Source organism: Melampsora larici-populina (genome assembly GCF_000204055.1).
Source record: "Melampsora larici-populina 98AG31 unplaced genomic scaffold MELLAscaffold_15, whole genome shotgun sequence".
Lineage (NCBI taxonomy): Eukaryota > Fungi > Basidiomycota > Pucciniomycetes > Pucciniales > Melampsoraceae > Melampsora > Melampsora laricis-populina.
Window position 1 is genome coordinate 1004485 of NW_006768779.1, and position 18934 is coordinate 1023418.

Below are 18934 nucleotides of genomic sequence, written 5' to 3' on the forward strand. Positions count from 1 at the left end.
AATGTATGATGAGCGGTGAGAAGACACCAGATCGTAGGGGTTTATATACGCAAGCAAGTAGGCTGGTGAGATCTTCAGACGGCTCGGGTATGACAAGACCCTTTGAGATTGACCGCTCATGTGACGAGCTTCCCCTTCAGGAAAATTTGCCATTGTGCTGTGAGAAAATAAATGAAAACAGTGAGGGATGTGAAAGGAAAACCGGACTAACCTGGCCTGAGACGTTTGATCCTTTACGTCACTGATGATTTCAACTGCTGCTGTACTGCTAAAGTCGTTCGAGATTTGGAGTCTGGACTGCTGGAGTGGTTCGAGAAGGATTTGGCGGATCCAGATCAAGAGGTGCGATGAAGAGGGAAGAAGGGCGAAGGAGATGTCGCAGGCAGATCGGAGGGGGAGTGGGGATGAGATGTCGCAAAACCAAACCAGCTGTCGCAGGAAAACTTGAAGTGTCGCTGGCCAAAAGTGTATCTGTCGCTGGCTATGTAAATATATACATATGCCGGGCGACAGGCTGTCGCGGGGCCGGTTTAAAACAATGCACGGCACTATAGCTCAGTTGGTAGAGCGCCTGCTTAACATTGTGTTCGCATGTTGTCCTGGGTTCGAGCCCCAGTGGAGTCATACCTTTTGCCAGCTCACCTAAAGCATCAGAACAGATACAGCCGTTTTCATGATTGATGAACACTTGAAGAAAACTTTTTGAATGTTTTGGCCTGTACCTGTTTACAATTTGAGCTGATCATTCAAAAAGTTTTTCTTCAAATGTTCATCAATTGTGAATACGGCTGTACCTGAGCTTTTTGTGGCTTGATATTGAGGATCATTTGCCAATGAAGTCAATTGTGCCATTTTGAAAAAAACTGAGAACAGGTTTCCAATAGGACTGTAGGCTGTAGGTGGTCATTGTGTTGGGAACTGTCAGCCAGGGCATAAGTTGCCTAGACAACCTATCTCCTGAATAACAAGTGAGGAAGGCCAAAGACCACAAAACCATCAAGAGAAGCTATATTTCAATTCACCATTTCTTTTTCTCAAATCAATAATTCTAATCATCATTCTTTTCAGAACTGTTTTTTTTCTATTTCATACATTCTATTTCTCTATATCTACTTTTCTTTTCATTAATGACTTAATTACTCAAACTCTTGGAATTTGTGTGAAGAGATCTTGAATTAAGTAATAATGTTATGAAATTCTGGAAAGCAGTAGACGTTCTCAGTTTGTGGTTCTTGAAGAGGATTGGGAACCCTCTTCAAGTTCCATTACATCTAAAACCAATCCGGCTAACACATGGGAACTGTTAGTCCGGTGGTCTGGGAAAGTCTATGGATTGAAGGATGGATCACATAATTAACTCATGGGATGACTCTTGAGGGAAAGGGGTGTTGGGATCAGGCTTACATTATTTCATATTCTAGTAACGGAAATCCGTCTTAGGTGAATAGTGATATCATTTGTATGTGTGCGCTAACTACAGACAAGGGTATAAAACCCAGCTTGTTTTCTTATTTGTGGCATTTTTTCTTCATCTTTTATCCAACTAATCAATCTGACTATTAGCTTAAACCGCTCAAAGTTAAACCAGCAACCACCTCATTCCAATCTCCTTTAAATTCCATTTAAACCATTTTGGTTAGTGTTGTCCTCGTGCTACCTTTGACCAGTTATTCTTTAATGCTTCAACTCAGTTGATATTTGTTGAGATAGAAACTTGTAATTCTCAAATATATTCAGTTACTCGTTGGTTATTGAACCACGCTTGTTGACAGGAACCATTGCAATGTTTCCTTCAATATGTGTATCCAGATCCTTTCCCTTCAAGATAAGCAAAATCATAAAGGAGTCAAAGAAGTTGCCAACCAATTACATTGTACCAGTTGTTCACAAAAAACAACCACCATCTTGTAAACTTCATTATGCCACTCCATACACCCAAATTGAAACTTTTCATTTGAGCACAGGCCTCTCAAATGGAATTGGATGTTCCAGTTCAGTCTCAAGTACAGCCTGGCCCTGTGTAACAATCCCACATAAGATGTAATCAGTGACATGAAGGGTACAACACATCACCGATTCGCGCTGAATTATGTTGTATGTATACTCCCAAGCTGTACAACTATTCCTTTTTCTCTCTCATGCAGCAATATATATAATAGGCTAGACTGTTGGCATCTCAGAACCTCAACCCCCATCCCAGTCCCCTATTGATGGTCTTAAGATATTTTTGTATCTTGATGCATCAACAGATGTGAGGGAATCTATATTCAAAATTATACTTTGATACAAACCGGAAAAATTTAGAATTAGATTTAAATTGACTTGGAACCTTATTGGCTCACACTGAACTGATGTGCATTGTCTCCATATCTACCAATGAATTGGATTCATTAACTGAATCTCACAGATCAACATTTTGCTGAACCAAAACCAAAAGAATAAAAGACAAACAATCTGTCAGCCATCAAATACAGCTACCTCATCTCCTATACATATACCAAACTGTCATCAATGATTGGCTGATGTTCACTTTTTTCTAATCCTCATATATATTTACATGTGGAAGTTTCCTTTCTTTACTAAATGATTCACATTGAATTTTTTGGAACATAAACATTCAGTGTTCAGTCCTGATCCAAAGGCCACTTGCCAGAATTTCCTCCATTGAGATGAACACCTTACATCTGTGTTTTCCTTATATATAGATAGCCCACCCTATAAGAATTATGTTTGATAATTGAAAGCTTTCCAAGACTTGCTGCATCTCACTTTGCACTCTTATATTCTACCTCACCTGTTGTTATTGATGGCATGTGTGTTGATTGCCCAAAAGTGAAAATATCTGAAGCTAAAGTAAAGACATATGGTTAAGGAAGACTAGCTTTGCTTGCTCTCAGTGTTTCAATATACACTTATGAAAACGTACCACAACTTCACTGGTTTTGACCATGATATTATCCATCAGATGAGTTATGAAATCTGGTAAGGCCTGCCAAGAATAACAGATATGAGTGATTGGTTACCATGAGATATTCAATACCAAAGTTCCTCTCTTGCAAGGATTAAGATAGCCCTGCAATAATTGGGGACTTGTGTTAAGTTAGTATGTAACATGTGAGCTTGCCATGGACTCCTTTGTTTGATGAATACTCTCAAAACTCAACCAATTGCTTATGAATCCTGGCCATCTTACACACATTATCATCTTGATAAAAGTTCTAAACAGCATTTCTTGATTCTCATCTGATTCTGTTTTATGATTTTTATATGTTGCTGTATTTCATATCTAGAACTTCCTTACTGCACCCCACCATTTTGAATTCCTGATTCACATTCATGGCTAATCAAGACTCAAACTGGATACAAACCAGTTTACGTAATTTAATTTTGTGATGGGTCACTATTTTGATGTTTTTGAATGCTTGCTCTGCTTTGTAGTGGTGTATGCTCAATTTTGATAAATTGGTCATACCAAATAATTCAGAAGCTCACAGATCCATTGAACCTCATTCCAATGCCTACTGAACCAATTTTGTCATTCCAGCAACCCAGAGGAAAGAGATGAATTTTGTTGAGTTAGGATACAATCTCTGTTTCAATTGTGCCTCAAGCTTGCCAGAAACTCCCCCACTTTAATTATAGTCAACAACAAGTCACACCTTTGCTTCTTTAGAACCCCCCACCGTTCTTAAATATAGTAATGATGACTAAACTTATAGTACTAGTTTACATACACACAAGATGTTTGTCTTCACAATTGTGGGCCCAATTTCAGGTATTGTTACAGTTAGTTCTTTGGTGATCTTCAAATGTTGTTGTTAGTACATAGACCAATGTATGTTTGGAAAATACAAAAGAAGACAGCTCCAAGAGCTAGGAACAAGATGTACATGTTTTTGACTTTTGCTCTCTTCTTGGTGACTAAGTATTTTTCTATATTGATACTTTTCTTGTCTGCCTGTAATATATTACTTATATTTTTTGCAGCGTAGGCTGTTCAGCTGGATCCAATAAATTCATGTTAAGTTACCATTGGATCAAGTCAAACACTTAAAGTCTTGGGTCCAAGTGTCAAGATTTTTGCAAAGAAAAGATACTTTTGCTTGAAAGAATCTATGAGGATACAAAAAAGGGTGGAGATCAATTCAATATTGGTTACATACACCTATCTTGCAAGATGAACCTGACTGAAGTGATACATATTTGAGCTCTTTCAGAAGCAAGATCTTGTCAAGAGACTGACCTGATCACAATTAGCCTGTATGACTAGTTACCACACAACATGCACATAGGTTTTGCAGGAACACCAAACAAATTCACTGTGCCAATCCTCTTTAGTTATACTTTGCATAAATAATCATTCAGATACATAAGAGGCAATGATTGAATTAGAATTTATAGATGTTGGCAAATTCTGAGGAGAACAGGACACACATGTGATCTGTCTGCACCAACATGGTTTTTTCCTACAGACACAGCGCTTGAAAAAGCCAACACACAGGATAGAGGTAGAAGTCAGATGAGTTGGAGTTCCATGATAGAACTAAAGACAAGGGCATATTTTGGCTATTTAGCTCATAGAGGTCTTGAAAATATCAAAAAGGAGGAACCGTGCTCAAAGGCTTACTGATGATATTTACTTGCAATTTAAAGAATAAGATATGATTTATGTATGGTTTGGGAGAGGCAAGTAGTTCTGGAGGAAGTCTGGCTGCACCCCATCCAAGCAATTGGAGAATGGCAAGTTCAAGAATTAATTGGACAATAAATGTGAACAAATCCATCAAGCTGAATTGGGGATTATTTATTTGAAGTATCATCTTTGGGAAGGCTTAAATTTCACAAAGTCCCTCCCTTGACTATCTACTCATGAGGAAGGATATCTTTCCTATTTTTCAGGCTTTGTGACCCTATCCATTCCTTAATATATATCAGGTGCAAGTTTGATGTCAGTAACTCGGTCTAGTCAGGTGAAGCCAATGACAAAATTGTGAATAAAGGTTTTGAATTTGACTCCCAGTTACATCTGAGATCATGTTTGTAATTTGTTTGATAGAGACTTAAGACTGGTGTATCAGAAGTGTGTAGCATGATGAAGGAGCCTAGGCAGGTCCAAGAATCAGGTTGGAACATCAAATGAGATGACTAAAGGGTTGGTTGGCAAATCAAGTCCCGACTCTTGAAAAAGCTTGGGCCAAGACTTTGGCTTGGGCACAGGTGTGACGTGATTTTGATGCGTGATAAGGATTACAGGAGCATACACCGGGTTGCACAATCCTTGCCCGATGTTGCCCGCTATGGGCTTCTTGCGGCACAGTTTTTGTAAGCTACTGAGCCTGTACACAGGTGTTTGAGTGATCTTACTTCAGGGCATTGGCGTAGGGCCATTTGTATGTGTGTGTATGTTCCTGTTATCATGATGAGAAGGCAAAACTCATGATAGGATTGTGTGAAAGGCAATTTGAATGGAAGATATGAAGTTTGAAAGTCTGATACGAATTTAAATATCTTTATGACTCAAATGACGCCATAGTCAGGCAGCTTGATGAAAATTGATTGAAACCCGCTTACATATTCATCCCGGTAATCCTCGTTTATCTTCACAACTTGATCGAGATGAAATGTTCTAAACCTCAGTGATTGATTCTCACCAGGATTCGTGTTGATTTCTGTTGAACGTTAATCACAATAGACTACATACTAATTTGAACTTCCCTTTGTGATTTTGGTTTTATGTCGAATCTAGAACTCCCTTATCACCCCTGTCCATCCTACATCTTTGATTCGCATCCCTGGTTACTTTAGAATCCAACTTGATCCATATCACTTTGCTTATCTAGTTTTGTAATAAGTCACTTTTTTGATGTGTTTGAATGCTAAACTTTACTTCGTTCGTTCAAGGTGTTAACTCGATATCTACAGTTTAAAAATAGAGGTATCACCCTTGTGTAAAACTTTCTCTAGCCTTATCGATCATCTTTGTTGTACCTGTTCCTTTATCATTTTGATTGGATTAAATACTTTGGCATCATCAAACCGATCAGAGAATGGGTTTATTAGCACTCGGTACCCCATTCGATTGGCCAGAATGTAGTTTGGTAAATGTCTTCACTTCCTTTCTTCCTTCTTACATCATGACATCATCATTTTACTCACTTGTTCGTTTGTTTTCTTCAATATATGCGCTTGGAATTATGTATATCTAGTACGCTAATCATGTTCGTCGGAATGGGATTGCTCAACTCATCAAACTTTGGGATAAAACTCATTGTCAAGTCGGGCATCAGTTACTTTGGGGTGATGAGATTGAATATTTCTTGATTTCACTTGATCAGTCATCAAATCACGTGAACTTATCATTATCTCAACTTGAAGTACTACAACAACTTCGTTCGATCAACACATTGCAATTACCTAGGTCTGTTTACCTCTCTCTACCTTTTTACTTCTACATTGCGTTGATATCTCTTCTAAATCTTGGTCTGATCGTTCGTTTGATCGCGCAGTTCAATCGACGTCTTGCCAACATTCCATCAAGAGTATGGAAGGTTCATGCTAGAATCAACCCCAGGCAAACCTTATGGTCCATCACTGGAAGATTGTCTGAAGGTTGAATACGACATGCGATTCCGGTAATTCCTCATGACTTATTTTCAAGAAACCATTTACTGTCACGAACAATATTTTACCTGATCCATGATGCTTGCTCTGGGTTTAATTCCATCAGGCGCAAGCTAGCTCAGAGTAGACTCTTGCCTCATCAACATTTAATCACCCTTACATCTTTTCCCACACTTGGTGCACCTGGCACTTTCACTGAACCTTATCACGCACCCTGTGGTCCAGTCGCGCAGAGCTTATTTCTCCCTGATCAAGTCATCAATGAACACGTTCGATTTCCGTATGTAAAGATCCACTACCATATTTATCATCTTTAACAATCACTGTGACTCACATTGACATGTTTTTACAAAGCACTTTGACTGCCAACATTCGTCAACGTCGTGGCTCGAAAGTGGCAATTTATCTTCCAATTTACCATGATACGCACACTCCGCGTCCCTTTCGAGATCCAACCATACTTTCCACTCCTAAAAAGATCCAGTCAGCTGATACGGTGCACCTGAACGGACATCGTCCGGATATCTTAATCCCCGATGATATACCTGATGATCATATCTACCTTGACGCAATGGGTTTCGGAATGGGCTGTTGCTGCCTTCAACTCACCTTTCAAGCGCAATCCGTTTCGCAGGCTCGTACCTTATATGATGCTCTTGTACCTATCGCTCCAATTATGTTGGCTCTCTCAGCTGCGTCCCCGATCTATAAGGGCTTTCTCACCGACGTTGACTGTCGTTGGAGTGTCATTTCAGGCGCGGTGGATGATCGGAATCAGGCTGAGCGGGTCGAAGGTCGAGGGGTGCGTTCTGATTAGTTTTTGCCTTCTGCCTACTGTGGAATGGTCCATATAGAAACATGTGAGATGATCAGCGCAAAGCTAAACTTGAAACATTTTGCATCATTCCTCAGGAGCTCCCAAAATCACGTTATGATAGCGTTAGTGTGTATATTGCGGATGATCCAATTCATCGATCAGAGTATGATGACATACCAGCACCTCTCGACGCCGAGTTTGAGGCTGAATTGCTTTCAAACGGACTCGATCGACTCATTGCTCGGCACTTTGCTCATCTTTTCATTCGGGATCCACTTGTGGTGTTCTCAGAAACATTGAAAGACGTCTCGCCTGATTCGACGGATCATTTTGAGGTACCTGTGCTTCTCTTTAGTCTTGCAGTCGGGTCATGTCACCCAATGTTGCCAATACTTGAACTGCTCGAAATCACGACGACGATACCTACGTTTGAGTGAAGAGATGAGTGGATGTGATGTAAAGAAAGTTGATCGATCGTTTTCTTTTCCTCGCTTCTTCTTTCGGAAGAGTAGAATATCCAATCTACAAATTGGCAATCACTCAGATTCAAACCACCTCCGTCTATGGATTCTGAAATTGGGTGGAGAGTCGAATTCAGAACAATGGAAGTACAAATTACCGATTTTGAGAACGCGGCTTATTCGACCTTCATCACTTTACTTGTTAGGGCAATTTTAGCTTTTGGATTAAATTTCTATATTCCACTTTCTAAGGTTGATATGTTTTTTTCTCTTGAAAGACTGTTCTTTGACTAATGAGATTGTGTTTGTTTAGGTGGATGAAAATATGAAACGAGCACAACGCCGAGATGCATGTAAAACCGAACGGTTTTATTTTCGTAAAGAGGTTTTTCCCAACTCAAACAACACCAAAACAAGTGTACAAGAAGAGTATGAAGAAATGACCATCAATGAGATCATCAATGGGAAAGGAAACTATCTAGGATTGTTAGGGATTGTTAGAAAGTATATTGCAACTCAACCAGGAATAAAGGATAAATTAGAAAGGTATCTTGAATTAATCGAAGGTCGAGCTAGGGGTATGTATTCATTGAATGTCTTGTTCAATTACGAGTTGACTGATGGGATTGATGCGCACACATAGGCCGATTGATGACTACAGCGAGTTATTTAAGGAAAGTGGTGAAGGAAGACCCGAACTATCAGCATGACAGTGTGGTAGGAGATCAAGTTACTCATGGAATTGTGATGAGAGCTAAAGGAATTGAAGAAGGTAGTATAGTAGCTGAAGAGCTCTTGGGGGCTGGATATGTTCGTGTTGATGTTTAAAGAAGGGTTTTGGAAAGCATTTTCTCTCTCTATGGTTTTGCACTTCAAAGGTATAGTTTATCGGGGCATTGGGTTATGTTAGAGTTGGATGCAGGAATTAATGGAATATATGATGATATGTAGCTTTTCTTAGGTTTTTGTCTCATTTTCTGATTTTGTGGGTTTTGCTTTGTCGGGTTTGCGTATTTGAAGATTATAAATCATAGATCACATAGTTTCTATCTTGGGAGGTGACAAATTTTATAGGACCAGAATGCTCTTGCCTCTGCGCACCATTGACCCAACCACAATACAGGGAGGAAAGTCAAGTCCTCTGTGTTGGAAAACCTAGAACTGTTGTGGGTTAGTGGAATCTGACGGTTCCAAATCAAGGAATTATCACTGGCAAGCATTAAATTCAGAGAAAAAGGCTTCAAGGTATTTGTACCATCTGAAGCATGATAGAAATTTGGTGAACTAAGACTATTCAATTCACTGATCACACCAAAATTGAAGACAAGAGTTTCAAGCGGTACCGCTTGGCATGTGCCGCGAGTCGATCCGATGAACCTCTCCCCGATTGAGCAAGATAGCTGATCCGATCCGATAAGCCGGTGTCCATGAGGAGTGATCAATGCATGTCTCCAACGGTCACGAAAAAACTCATCACCAATTGCGATCACATTCACCAAATATCTTTCAAGCAAGATGTCCTTTGAACCTCAACCTTCGTCTTCTCGGTTAACTTCAAATGCTACATCACCATCAGAGCATCAACCCGAACCAGAAACCATATCAGATGAAACTATTCCGCCAATTCAATTTGAACCATCAATTGAATCTGAATCACAACTCCAAACTACAATTCCAGCACCAGCACCACCTGTAAAAAAGACAAGAAGATCACATGTTGCTATTGCCAATGCAAGAGCTGATAAAAAAATTGGAACGACAATCTTACCTGTTACACGGGTTACAAGAGCAGCAAAACAAGATAAGGACATCAAAATCGTTAGCAAAGAAGCTGTCTTTTTGATTTCTATCGCTACTGTTAGTATCTTCTTATATTTTACATCAATTTCATGATGTAAGCGTGAAAACTTACCTTTTTTCCCTTTCAAATGCCTAAACGATAAGGAATTCTTTGTGAGAAAATTAACCGATTCAGCATTCTTGAACGCCAAACTTGAAAAACGCGTCTTTGTGAAATATAATGACGTCGGTAAATCACAGAGCCCTTATATCTTCTGTTTATCTCCAGATCTTCACGTGTTTCTGATCGTTGTTCTTCAAATTGAATCAGCCAAAGCAGTACAGGCCAATGACGAATATATCTGGTTGGACGACGTGATCCCGCTTTCTAAACCTCTCCTTGCAGTCCTCAATGATCCCACCATACCATCATCCTCTACCGCACTTACCAACCAATTGCCTCAAGTTATAACTTCCCAACCATCTGGTACTAAGAATGGGTCAACCTCCTGTCCGCCTCCTGGTGATAACGGAATCGATCCTAAAGCACTAGAGGCAGATGCGATGGAAATGGACGATGTTGACGAACTGGAAGAGCTGTAATATTTCTTGAAGACAAAAAGGAAGACTGCAGCTCGTTGGCTGCGGCAGATATGGCTCCAAGCCAAATGATTATCATAATTACGGCGTCCGGAAACACTCTCCTGACTGCCTGAGTGTCACTTTGTTTCGCTTGACGATAGCCGGAGGAAGTCCAAAGAGACGACGTGAATATGTACTTTTTCAACCACGGATCTCAGCTACCTCAGTTCTCAAATGATTTTCTCAGCATAGTTCTAGAGGTTTCGATGTAATTCTTTTAAGAAACCCGACAAACCATCCTAACGAAGACGATAAATTCTACTTGTGCATAAGCCTATAATTGCTCATTGTCATACTCGAGTCGTACTGGGACATCCCACCCAGGACCCCATATCGTTCTGCATTCAAAGGTATTCTGGCCCTTTTCGAGTTTTCAATCTCGTCCCTAGACGTCCACCGGATCTGTGTCGGGAGAGCTGCCCGAATAGGCCCACTTACTGCAAAGGAAAAGAGTCAACAGAGTTTCTACAGATCTCACTTGGGAATTTTGAAGGACTCTTCTTGGAGTCAGCCTGAGCTACTTGTAGTACATTTAACATTGTCATTAGCAGGTAGCAAAATGGGACTGAAATATCATCAACAATAAATATTTTTTCATTTTACTTACAAGAGCAAAGAGGTCACTGATCAGCCACCCAAGAGACCCATATTAGACGTGACAGAACTAAATATATTCACTTAGAAGAGGGCACAAAGAGTGAGCTGTATTGTCAAATGATTGAGGACAACTCTTGATTGGGACCACTCTCTTACTGACAGATGTACTAGCATCCAGATCAAACACCATATCAAACATCATATCAACAACCATGCTCATATTGCACATTCTTATTTAGATATCTTGACCCCTCAGATAATCATACCAACTATGCTTCTGCAGAAATTCACAGAAAATTGATGTTTCAAATTCAAAACAGTGACCAATAAACTTTAGTATATTTGTAAAACCCAGGAAATGCTAATATGAGTGCTTTGGGCTCAGGTCAGGTCTCATCCACCTCCTGGCAATAACAGCATCAATCCCAAAGTACCAGCAGCAGATACAATAGAGATGGACAATATTGACAAACTAGGAAAGTTGTAGTATTTCTTGAAGGAGGGAGTGAACAGGAAGATTGTGGCTTGTGGCTGCAGGAGACATAGCTCCAAGCTGAATGATTATCATCATCATGGGTAGATATTTGTCTGATCTTTCTTGAAGGCTCTTGCTTCTTGCCACCCACTAAGAGCATCACCACCAATGCCAAGTAGCTGTGGGAAAACATAATTAATTTGATCTTTTACCATATGGACCCAAGGCACTGGGCCATGTAAATCAATGTTTTTACTCACACCGGATGCATTTTTCATTTTTGGTATGCTACATGAAGTGTCCATAAAGGAAATATGTGAGACCACTTTTAACATAATTGGTGTCACTTTTGACATGGTATTCAAGCACTTGTGCATCATTGAAGTCCAACTGATATCATACTTCCCTATTAGAATACCACCTTCCCTACACTTGAAATCTTTGAACATTGATTGATCAACTGATTTGGCATGCTGGAATTCATGATCCATGTCATGGGTGGTGGCCATAGGCTTTTTCTCCCACTGCTAACAACTGACTGGCTGGGAAAGCATCTTAATTGAGAATGATTTACCAAAGTGTGTAATTTGAGTGTTGTGGGAATGTGCTGTGTTTTTCAAGGGTGCAGATACAGACAATGCAATTTTCCAATTTTGGAGCTTTTTGGATTGTCCTGATATCAAATTGGGATTGTTTCATTGTCACCACAATGAGAGGAGGAATGATCTGTTGGCAGGACCTCTCCTTCTTAGATGTGTGCCACCTGTGAATCAATGATTGTTTTGAGTCACTTTGTAGATATGATTCATGATCTAAGTGGCACTTGTTGGAGGCCAGTGCTGCTCAGTGGTGAAAAACCAATTTGAAGCAGATTTAGACTAGGATAGAGCATCAAGTCCATCCAATGTGCTCATGATGAGGAGGCAAGTTTCACTTCTTCCTTTATTGTTGTTTCACCTCTTCACCGTGTGGAGGAAAGTTTGACTCATCCAATTTTTCACATTCTCTCTACCACACTTGCCATAGTCTTCTTTGCTCTGTAGTTGGAATTCTTGACCATCAAGCAGAGCACTTGTATTTGGTACCACCAAGAAACATCTTTTTAACAAAACATTGCACCAATCAATAATCTAGTGGGTCCATCAACTTTTGCCTCTGCACCAGAAAGCATTCCTCACCACAACTTTTATATTTGCTATCTACTATGTTTTTCTCTCAAGGACAAGCCAAGTCCCCATTATCTCAACTTCAAAGAGAGGATGCTGACCCATTGTTCTCCTGCTGTGGCAACCAGACTCAAAGCCTTCCCATGTGCTGTCAATATACATGATTGGCGCCCTTTCTCCCTTGTTCATGAGGCTCTTGCCCTTACTGGCATGCCAAATGAGTTCTTCGATTGTTTCAATCCTTTATTGATTCTGATGTAGACTGATCAGGTACTGAACTATAGGAGTGGGTAAAATGTTGATCTAAAAACTGATCACAGTTCCCATGGAGGGTGCCCTAGACATCAGGGGCCCTGAGTAGTACAAAGGCAACCCTTTGTACTTGTTGAAGCCCCCAATGTCTGGGACAGCCCACACAGGCACTGTGAATGGTGAATGGACAAAATATTGGTCAGAGTTCAGTTTTGAGTCTGTTATCAAAATCAAAACACCGTCCAAATACATCTTCAAAGACACACTCAAATTCTTTAATAAAAATACAAGGCTTAGCCTGGCCCCAGCTAAAAACAAAAGCGTCAAAAATTTATGTACAATATCCCGCTCCTGTTATACCTTCTCAGTTTGATGGTCTATTCCAAGAGCTCTATGTGAACCTGTGCAAACATAACCAAACACAGAGATCACATCACAGGCCTGTGATTAACACAAGTCCTGAACCAATTTCTCTGTCATATCCAGGATTATATGATGGTTATCCCATGCTATTTGTTCATGTGATTCTAGTAGTGTCATTAGTCAAAGTACATGGCCAATATATACCGCTCCTTCAGCTGGTCCAAGTTCACAGACCATGGAACATCAGCCCAGTAATCAGTATGTCAATTCCACATTTTTCTAAAGTTGCCAATTACACCAAGTGTGGGACTGTGCTGAAAATCTATTTCAATGTAAGGATGACACTATCAACCTCATTTTCTGTGACTTTATTACACTCAAAAGCTTTCAGCAGCCAAGCTAGAGATCAAGGTTGTGTTGACATCCACCACCAGAGACAAGGTTGTTGTTGAGATATTTGTAGCCAAAGTCACTGCCCTTTTGTGGCAATAAACTTACATTGCTCTGCATAGTATTTCCAAGCCTAAGAATCAGTGATGTTTCCCTTAATGTTGACAACTTTGTGTCTCACAACCCTCTTTGGATTTATCACACATAATACTCTTCCATTATTCTCAGCCCTTTTTTCTTTGGTTCCTGCTTGCTCAAGCTAAGTTCTTTCTCTCTTGTTTAGGTAGCTTTGGATGAAGACTTTCACTCAGAAGCAAGATCTTATTTCACTTGTGATGTCTGGTGAAGTTAAGTGACAATCTCTCAAGTCCTGTTCATCACTCACAATATGTATCTTCATGCTGTAGCTTTACTATCTGACATCCAGTCTCTCCTTCTGTACTCATTCCCCATTTGCCCCATTTGACCAAGATGTTTGATCACTGCAATCATTGATCTGTGTGTGTACAAATTGAGGTTGTGGTGAACCTCCTGTTGGATGTGTGTACTCAGTTTCAATGCAGCATGTGTTGGTGCTATAATTACACCCATTGCACATGAGAAAACTCAACAAAGTCCCACACAGTTAGTGCAAGCAACAGCTGACTATGTGGGACTTTGTTGAGTTTAAAAATGGCTGTTAGAGTGTTATTATGGTTTCAATTGTATAGAAGTTGAGATGAATCGATCATTGGGAAGCCACAAATCATGTGTGTCAGCCCTGAGCCCTAATTACAGGACCATGGGCTAACAGTACCATATGTAATATCAAAATATTGTATAAAGCCATAAGCTACATCTCAAGGCTCAGTGTCAAGAGCCACTTAAACACATGTATGTAATGTATTAAATACATAGTAAACCTAACCCAAGTGTCAACCACAAGTTGACACGTGAATAGACAAGACTCACACACCAACCACAAGTTGACACTGGAACTGAGACTATATAAACCCCCCCTTCTTCCCTAGAATCACCCCCCATCTTTTACTACAATCACAACACAGAACCACATTTTACTTGACTCCTACTGAGAGGATCTTCAAGTACGTGGTTAGTTGTGTAGCTTGTTAAAGACCATTCTTGAGAATTACAGGTTCCATTGCTGAACACCCAAGGTACTGATTTCTGCGAGCCCAGGGCATTCATTGTCTCTAGAAATAAACCTTAAAGTAGCAAAGCTTCCTCCTTTTTAAGGAGTCTAAAGTAGCCTTCAGGATCTTTGGTTTACCAAAATGTAAAGCCTGCCCCTTGCAGTCTCACAAGGTTAGAGCACATTAGCTCTTTATTGCCCTTATCTTTCCTTTCCATTTCTCAAATCCTCTTCTTAGAGGTCAACTAGCTGTAGTCTTCACTTGGGTGTAACATGTGAAGACCACACCTTCCTTTTCCTACTCTATTTTCTGTGAAGAGTACACCTAACAGCCGTGTACTCCTCACAACTTGGGGGCCTCATTGGTGTTTTGTTCCTCCATCATCCTAGAAGATAAGACCAGTCTCTGCTATTCTCATAGATCATTTTTCTTCTGAACAATATAAACAAATCAAATAAAAAAATTAGGATTCTTTTTGATTAATATTGGTGGTGTGCATCACCCTTAAAATCCTTGTTTTCGCTTTTATTCATTTAAGATCACATTGTTCTTTGCCTCCTCAACTTGTTTAGATCACATTCTTTTTACAAAAAGAGTGACATACCAGTTGTGCCCTATTTCCTCTATTTCAAATTCAATTTGAAATTATTACACACCCCATTTTTATTTTAGATTAAAGTTAAACAACAACATTCAAACTCTCAATTCAAATAACATCAATTCAAATCCCAATTGAAACAAAAATACTTCACATTTCAATTGAAATGAGTACATTTCAAAATTCAATTGAGATAACACAATTTCAAATTTAAATTGAAATACCACCATTTCAAATTTCAATTGAAATAACACCAGTTCAATTTTCAATTGAAATAACACCAGTTCAAATTTCAATTGAAATAACGCCAGTTCAAATTTTCAATTGAAATAACACTATTTTAAATTTCAATTGACATAGCCTATCTTAAATTTCATTCAAAATAAAGATTAAAATTGAAACATTGATTCTACTGTCGTTCTCGAAAAGCTTGTCCAAGTTTTCCCGCCAAATTGCTCGAGTTTTGCGGGAAAACTCGGACAAGCTTTTTGAGAACGACAGTATTTTTTCAAATAAACACCCCAGCACAAAATAAATTAGCTCAAGAACTAACTAATTCATTGATTCAATTGTAGCAATTACAAATTACGCACTCAGAAAGGAACATTACCTGGTTGTCACATCAGACTCTAGAATATTATTTTGATTAAAGCCAAAGACTATTGTGTAGTCCCCCTCCTCAAACCCCTATTTGGAATACATTGGAGAAAACCCCATTTTTTATAACTCTGACTCAACAACATCTTATGTGTCACTAGAAAAGCTTGAGATTTCAAAAGCTAGAATAATCACACCATCAACAGGATTCAATACGAGTCAACACCAATTGAATCCCTTCAAACAGAAGTGAAAAAGTACGTTGATTCAAGAAACTACAGACTCATCTGTTGTTGTTTTTTTTCTCAGGTACCGTTTGGTGACTTGCAATAAGAGCAGTCAAAGGTATAAAATCCAACCAATTGACTAGCAACTTGCATCCTCCAGCAACTCAAATACCAGTAATTTTTGTATTTCCTTGGTGGTTCTACAACATTATTCAACAGTCAGTCAGCAAACTCCAAGTGTTATTTTTAACATATTGTGATAGTAACACAGTCTTCTTTCATTTTGTTACTTTTATTTTTTTGATCTATCTTTTAGGTTACATTTTGTTTGAAGTTTTTTTCTTTTAAAAACAACAACCATCAGGATTTGTTACCAGATCTTGTCAATTGTGTAAGATTTTGAAGATGACAAGGGTGACTAGACAAAAACAGGAGCTAAAGCTCACTAACCTTTAATAAGGTGAACAGACGTGTTCTCAGTCGCGTGTTGACGAGACACCGCCGAGACAACAAAAAGACGAACAGGAGCTAAAGCTCACTAACCTGAAAGACGTGGTTAGAGTAGAAAGAAAACTTTTAGGATTCTTGATTCCAAATATTGAAGATGAGGAACAAGAATGAAAGATGTGAAACACCAAAGTACACAAACCTTTAATAAGGTGAACAGACGTGTTCTCAGTCGCGTGTTGACGAGACACCGCCGAGACAACAAAAAGACGAACAGGAGCTAAAGCTCACTAACCTGAAAGACGTGGTTAGAGTAGAAAGAAAACTTTTAGGATTCTTGATTCCAAATATTGAAGATGAGGAACAAGAATGAAAGATGTGAAACACCAAAGTACACAAACCTTTAATAAGGTGAACAGACGTGTTCTCAGTCGCGTGTTGACGAGACACCGCCGGGACAACAAAAAGACAAACAGGAGCTAAAGCTCACTAACCTGAAAGACGTGGTTAGAGTAGAAAGAAAACTGAACAAAAATAGTAAAAGAATTAACACACACAGTTGAGGTGTAACATGAGATAAAGAGAAAAGACTGAGACTCTACCTTTTAGGATTCTTGATTCCAAATATTGAAGATGAGGAACAAGAATCGAAAAAGGGGAACAAGAGAGTCTGACATATAAATCAAGAAAAACAAAAAGAAAAACACCCCCTGGCTTCAACTCGTCATTCAACTCTTAACCACCCCTTGCTTCAACACACGTCTTACTTTGTACACCATAATTGGCAAAAGTCTTGAACGACACAAAATCACCATATTCCAACACACCCCCTCAAGACTTTGCCAAGTCACATCTTCACTCCAAGTCTACTTCTTAATCTTATAAATTGTTGTTTACCTAACGCTTTCGTGAGTAAGTCAGCCACCATTTCGCTAGTAGGACAGTGTTCTAAAATTAGGTCTCCATTCTTAACTATTTCTCTAATCCAATGATACTGTATCTCAATGTGCTTAGTCCTCCCATGAAAGATTGATTTATTCGTCAGGTGAATAGCGCCTTGATTGTCACTTTGCAGTACTGTAGGATTAGAATCTTGACAACCAAACAGCTCCATCATCCTTCTCAACCACAAGAGTTCTTGCCCAGCTTCTGTAATTGCTCTGTATTCAGCTTCAGTTGATGAGAGCGCTACCGTTGGCTGCAATCTACTCTTCCAAGACAAAGCGCCGTCAGCAAGGGTGAAAATATAACCAGTTGTTGATCTTCGTGTATTCTTATCCCCAGCCCAGTCAGCATCACAGTACGAGGTTGGAAGAGAATAACTGCGTTGACCAGAGACAATAGAGCTTTCGTGACCAGAATAAACAATCCCTAAATGCATACTTCCCTTGAGATATCGAAATACTTGCTGAGCCGCATTCCAGTGCTGAAGACCAGGCCTGTCCAAATGTTGAGACAGAACTCCAACAGAATGCGCTAAATCAGGTCGAGTACACTGTGACAGGTACATTAATGAACCCACAGCACTTCGATAGTTAAGACCAAGGCTATCGAAGTCTGCACACTCTTCATCAGTAGCTCGGTACAGTTTCAAATTTGGAGTTAAAGGGGTAGAGGCTGGTTTAGCATCAAGCATGTTGAAACGTCCAAGAATAGTTAAGGCGAATTTAGTTTGAGTCAAAGAGTAAATGTGAGGACCTCGTCTTTCAATTTCAATTCCAACGATTGTTTGAGCTAATCCTAAATCTTCCATTTCCCATTTTGAAGAAATTTCAGTTTTAAAAGTCTCAGGATCATTACCAGTGATAGCCAAATCGTCAACGTGTACGTAAACAGCGGTGAATTTGTCATCGGCTTCTACAGATCGAGTATAGACGCATGGATCAATAGGGCATTGTTCAAATGAGAGACTTATAAGATACTGAGTGACGTCATCCTGCCAAATCTTAGGAGATTGCTTGAGTCCGTAAAGTGATCTATTTAACCTAAGAACCATTCCTTCTTGACCAATCACCACGTAACCTTCAGGCTGCTCGATGTAAATCTCTTCTTCAAGGAGTCCATTTAGGAAAGCCGTGACGGCGTCCATCTGATGAACCTCCCAACCATAAATAGCAGCCATTGCAAGAAAGAGACGCAAAGAAGTTGGCTTTCCAGTCGGAGCAAAGGTATCACCATAGTCTTCTCCTTCGACCTGCGTGTTGCCCATTGCAACAAACCTTGCCTTGTACTTGATTGTTCCATCCGGATTACTCTTCTTTCTGAAGATCCACATGCCTCGAATGACAGCCTTGTGAGTCGGCCTCTCAACCAAAGTCCAAACGTTCTTTTTCAAAAGGGACGACATTTCTTTGTCGCAAGCTAGCTTC

General features: G+C 39.6%; 2 protein-coding genes across 2 annotated transcripts; both read left to right on the top strand.

The window, feature by feature from the left end:
- Positions 1-5723: 5723 nt before the first annotated feature.
- MELLADRAFT_74707 (uncharacterized protein) lies at positions 5724-8947 on the top strand (the record flags this gene model as incomplete). The annotated part of the gene is made up of 11 exons (XM_007409192.1): positions 5724-6098; positions 6207-6418; positions 6507-6632; positions 6728-6901; positions 6976-7058; positions 7110-7408; positions 7439-7465; positions 7534-7773; positions 7951-8151; positions 8213-8477; positions 8543-8947. The coding sequence occupies 11 exons, from the start codon at positions 6048-6050 to the stop codon at positions 8725-8727; spliced, it is 1863 nt and encodes a 620-aa protein (XP_007409254.1).
- Positions 8948-9360: 413 nt separating this feature from the next.
- Positions 9361-10606, top strand: MELLADRAFT_71714 (uncharacterized protein; the record flags this gene model as incomplete). The annotated part of the gene is made up of 3 exons (XM_007409193.1): positions 9361-9756; positions 9844-9928; positions 10010-10606. The coding sequence occupies 3 exons, from the start codon at positions 9415-9417 to the stop codon at positions 10279-10281; spliced, it is 699 nt and encodes a 232-aa protein (XP_007409255.1).
- Between the last annotated feature and the right edge of the window lie 8328 nt (positions 10607-18934).